This window comes from Tachysurus fulvidraco, chromosome 16, assembly GCF_022655615.1.
Source record: "Tachysurus fulvidraco isolate hzauxx_2018 chromosome 16, HZAU_PFXX_2.0, whole genome shotgun sequence".
Taxonomy (NCBI): Eukaryota; Metazoa; Chordata; class Actinopteri; order Siluriformes; family Bagridae; genus Tachysurus; species Tachysurus fulvidraco.
This window is the reverse complement of record NC_062533.1, coordinates 3,271,134-3,275,305: the sequence shown is the minus strand read 5'-3', so window position 1 is coordinate 3,275,305 and position 4,172 is coordinate 3,271,134. Positions and strand designations below refer to the sequence as shown.

The 4,172-nt window shown below is 44.9% G+C and overlaps 1 protein-coding gene across 1 annotated transcript in view; it reads left to right on the top strand.

The window, feature by feature from the left end:
• The window catches only part of elp3 (elongator acetyltransferase complex subunit 3), a 33,989-nt gene that overhangs the window by 21,544 nt on the left and 8,273 nt on the right, over positions 1 to 4,172 (top strand). Inside the window, exons 8-9 of the mRNA XM_027163372.2 lie at positions 2,240 to 2,401; positions 2,543 to 2,669. Coding sequence (XP_027019173.2) covers positions 2,240 to 2,401; positions 2,543 to 2,669 — 289 coding nt within the window. The remainder of the gene's footprint in view (positions 1 to 2,239; positions 2,402 to 2,542; positions 2,670 to 4,172) is intronic.

Here is a 4,172-nt window from a genome sequence, read left to right as displayed (position 1 = left end):
TGGAGGATTATACACGGGATTATTGCAGTTAATGCTTTTGTTTCTGTCTTAACTCCTGAAGTGAACCCAGAATGTCCGTTCTGTCTTGAAAGGGAAAGTGTTTATCAAGCTTTTATGAAATGTCGCAGACGAGAACCTGTCTTTAAGTCACTGAAGGAGTTATTTTGTCGGTTTGACGAACCTTTTTCTTTGCAGATTTTTATCTTTGGAAACAGACACGTGCAGAGAAAACGACACGTGTGTCAATTGTTGAATTTATTACTAGGCCAAGCAAAATCAGCCATCTACGTTACAAGGAAAAACAAAATAGAACAAAGAGCCGGACGTGACGCACGGGCGGCGTTTGTACGCACTGTTAAGGCTGGAATTGCGATTGATCACCAGTTTTACAAACTGACGAGTAATCTGGAAATGTTTGAGTTAATTTGGTGCAATAGAAACGCTTTGTGTTGCATAGTTTTTTATTTATTTATTTATTTTTATTATTTTGTTTACTTTGTGATGTCACGATCAGTGTGACTTTTTTAAGTCTGTAAATAAAGTTTCCTTTAAAAAATCCAAAAAAAAATCTCTCTCTCTCTCTCTCTCTCTCTCTCTCTCTGCACAAGAAAATGTTTTTTTTTTGAACGATGTTGAAAAAGTGTGCAAACTGACTCAGAAACTGACTCAGAAACTGACTCATTGTAGTAAATAACGAACTCAGATTGGTTTGTCCCCTCAGTTCCCCATTAGTTCAATTATGCTGTCTAATGTCCCTCCTTTTATCCCTGACGAGATAATAACCAAAGAGCTTTCTAGGTACAGGCGAGTGGTCTATAAAGAGCCATAAAGTCCCCACTTGTTAAACACCTGGTGTCTTTTAGGAGAGTGGCTTTTATGGTTTTTAAGGCAGGAACAGAAAAGCTGAATTCTGGTTTTAAATTCAACATCGATGCTTTCGATTACAGCATCTTTGTATCTTCAGATACAGACATGAAATGCTTTCACTGGGGTAAAACCTGTTGGGCATCTTGTTCGGGCCTGTCCTGAGAGGCAGAGTGACAACGGTGTTTCTGAGCAATCGAGGCAAGAAGCAGCTGAGCCTGCTGGGGTACGTCCCTGCACTGTCCAAGCCTCTGATCTCCGCAGGCATTGGGACACTCTGAGAGCTCGTGAACTTTAAGGTAGACGTTGTCAATCAACTCTTACACCGCCGGAGCGTAGAGGAGCGTGTTGGGCTGATGGACTATCAGTATACAGACTGGTCCTGTAGAAGAGAGACCGTTTCCTCAGATGAGCATCACTCCCGACTTTGACGGCTGTGAAGGTCTCCACCTGGAGTGCCGTGGTGAGGGAAGATGGACTTTGGGACAGTTACAGGGAAGCTGCTCTACAGACCCTGTGTTAAGGTTTTAAATAAGAACAAACTGAGTGGGAGGGTAGACACCCCATGGAGACGTTTACTCGGTTTTAATGATGATATTAAACCTGAGTGGAGGGAAACGTACAAACCATCGTTAACCAGAAAAGCTGCCGAACCTCCAGCGGAGACTTTTACACTGTATTATTTCTAAACCCTGAGGCTGCACGTTACTCTCCATTCTCCATTCGGGTTCGATTCCCACCTCCACCGTGTGTGTGTGTGTGTGTGTGTGTGGAGTGTGCATGTTCTCGTGCCTCGGGGGATTCCTCCGGGTACTCCGGTTTCCTCCCCCGGTCCAAAGACATGCATGGTAGGTTGATTGGCATCTCTGGAAAATTGTCCGTAGTGTGTGAGTGTGTGAGTGAATGAGAGTGTGTATGTGCCCTGTGATGGGTTGGCACTCCGTCCAGGGTGTATCCTGCCTCGATGCCCGATGACGCCTGAGATAGACACAGGCTCCCCGTGACCCGAGACGTTCGGATAAGCGGTAGGAAACGAGTGAGTGAATGAATGAATGATTTGCACACTTGCTGAATCAGTGTGGTGGTGTAACATTGCTCTGTGATCTGGTACTGAAGGGGAACTCATCTTTGTACCAGAGCTAAAATAATTATTACTGTTATCTCTACCCTAATTCATTGAATTTTTATTTATTTATATTTATTTATTTGTTTATCTGTGTACTTATTTATTGGGTCATTCGAGGAAGCCTGAAGCGGTGAAGCTTCGAATTGGTGGATTTTACTAGATCGTGATTTTAACCTCAGACCGGTGGGACTCTGCATAGCCACAGCTAAAGGTACTGAAAGGACTGACGATTTTATTTTTTTCCTGAAGGTACTCAGAGCGCAGTAACACCAAGTGTGTGGGGATCACCATCGAGACGCGGCCGGACTACTGCCTGAAGCGGCACCTGAGCGACATGCTGGCGTACGGCTGCACCCGGCTGGAGATCGGCGTACAGAGCGTTTACGAAGACGTGGCACGTGACACCAACAGGTCACGGACTTTTCCTTTACCACAAGATTAAGATTGTCCGAGTCCGGAGAGAAGGAACCGGATTAATGTCTAACGAGTCTTGGCTGTGCTGTTTGATTAAAAGTGATTTAGTTGTTTAATGAAATCATTCGTGCTTAACAGGGGGCACACGGTGCGCGCCGTCTGCGAGTCGTTTCACCTGGCTAAAGACGCAGGCTTTAAGGTGGTGTCCCACATGATGCCTGACCTGCCCAACGTAGGCATAGAGCGAGACGTGGAGCAGTTTATCGTAAGTAAACACACTACAGACCACAGCCTCGTCTCTGTATTTTCCACGCCATAAGGCGCACCGGATTATAAGGCGCAGTCTCAATTACGGGGTCTGTCTCTCTACTTAACCCATACATAAGGCGCACCGGATTATAAGGCGCACGCTAAAACATACGGTCTACAAAAAAAGGTACCAGAAGCAAAACAGTGAGTTTAGTTGAAATTTATTCTACTATTTAACGACACACACACTATTTTTTAATCAAACTTCTCCCACAAATCCATCAAAGTCCTCATCTACTGTGTCTTCTTAACTCGGCGCAGTACATTTTCTTGCTTCCTCCACTTCCGAACCATAGCTACATTGATGTTGAATACTTTCAGCTGCTCTATTCCCATTTACAGCCGCGTAACTGATAGCCTGTAGTTTGTAATTGTGCCTCGTAAGGATCTGATTTTTATTTCATTACTTAAGGTGCATTTACCGCCACCTACTGGACTGGAGGGTGGAGCGCATAATGGTTAGGAACATACCGGTAGTTATACTGTACCTACCGGAGGCTTGGCGGAGGTAAGCGTACGTACTGTACGTATTACGTAATGTCCTCTGATTGGTTTATCGCTGCCAGCGTACGTAGTGTACGTATTATGGGATGTGGTAGCTCAGTGGCTAAGGTGTTGGGCTACTGATTGGAATGTCATGGGTTCGAACCCCAGGTCCACCAAGCTGCCACTGCTGGGCCCCTGAGCAAGGCCCTTAACCCTCAGTTGCTCAGTTGTAAGTCACTCTGGATAAGGGTGTGTGTGTGTCGGCTGCTGTCGCTGCTAGCATCGTTTCTGTCGCACCACTTCTGTTGCACCATTCTCACGAGTTAACCCTTTCTACCAGTACACTGCTGTTCCTTTCCTCCTATGGACCGGAAATTACCTCCTGTGACATTTTCAGTCAGAATAAACAAATGAATTATTTTATAAATAGAGTTTTGTCATTACTCTGTTGGCTTTCCGTGTGAGACGTGAGAATCTTCGTGGGTAAAGATAAACACCTTCAAACTGAGGATAATGAAGGAGCACTCGGAGCGTCTCAGAGACCGAATGCGTGTTTGTGATCTCTGTTTACTCTGAACGTCATTAATCGTAACAAGACAAAATAAATGAGACTAAACTCGGCCATCAGACCAGACGAAACATCAGACGAAGCATCAGACAAAACACCACAATAAACGTTCGACTAGGTTGCTATGTATACAATAATTTGCTATTACATTAAATACAAACAAACATTAAAAAAACCACTCAAGCCCTTCCATGCGACGTAGGCGTTTAATGAGCGGTGTTAGGGAAGACGTTAGACCTCTAGGTCCCACTATGAGTATGATGGGACCATGCTGCCCTCATGCAGTATCATGCTGCCCTCATGGAGAATGCTGGAGTTTATTTTGTAGGGCTCTGGCATTTTTATAGAGCTCCTCTTTTTCCTCATCACACTACAGAGCAGATACCCGTCCTCCTGCTGCATCGT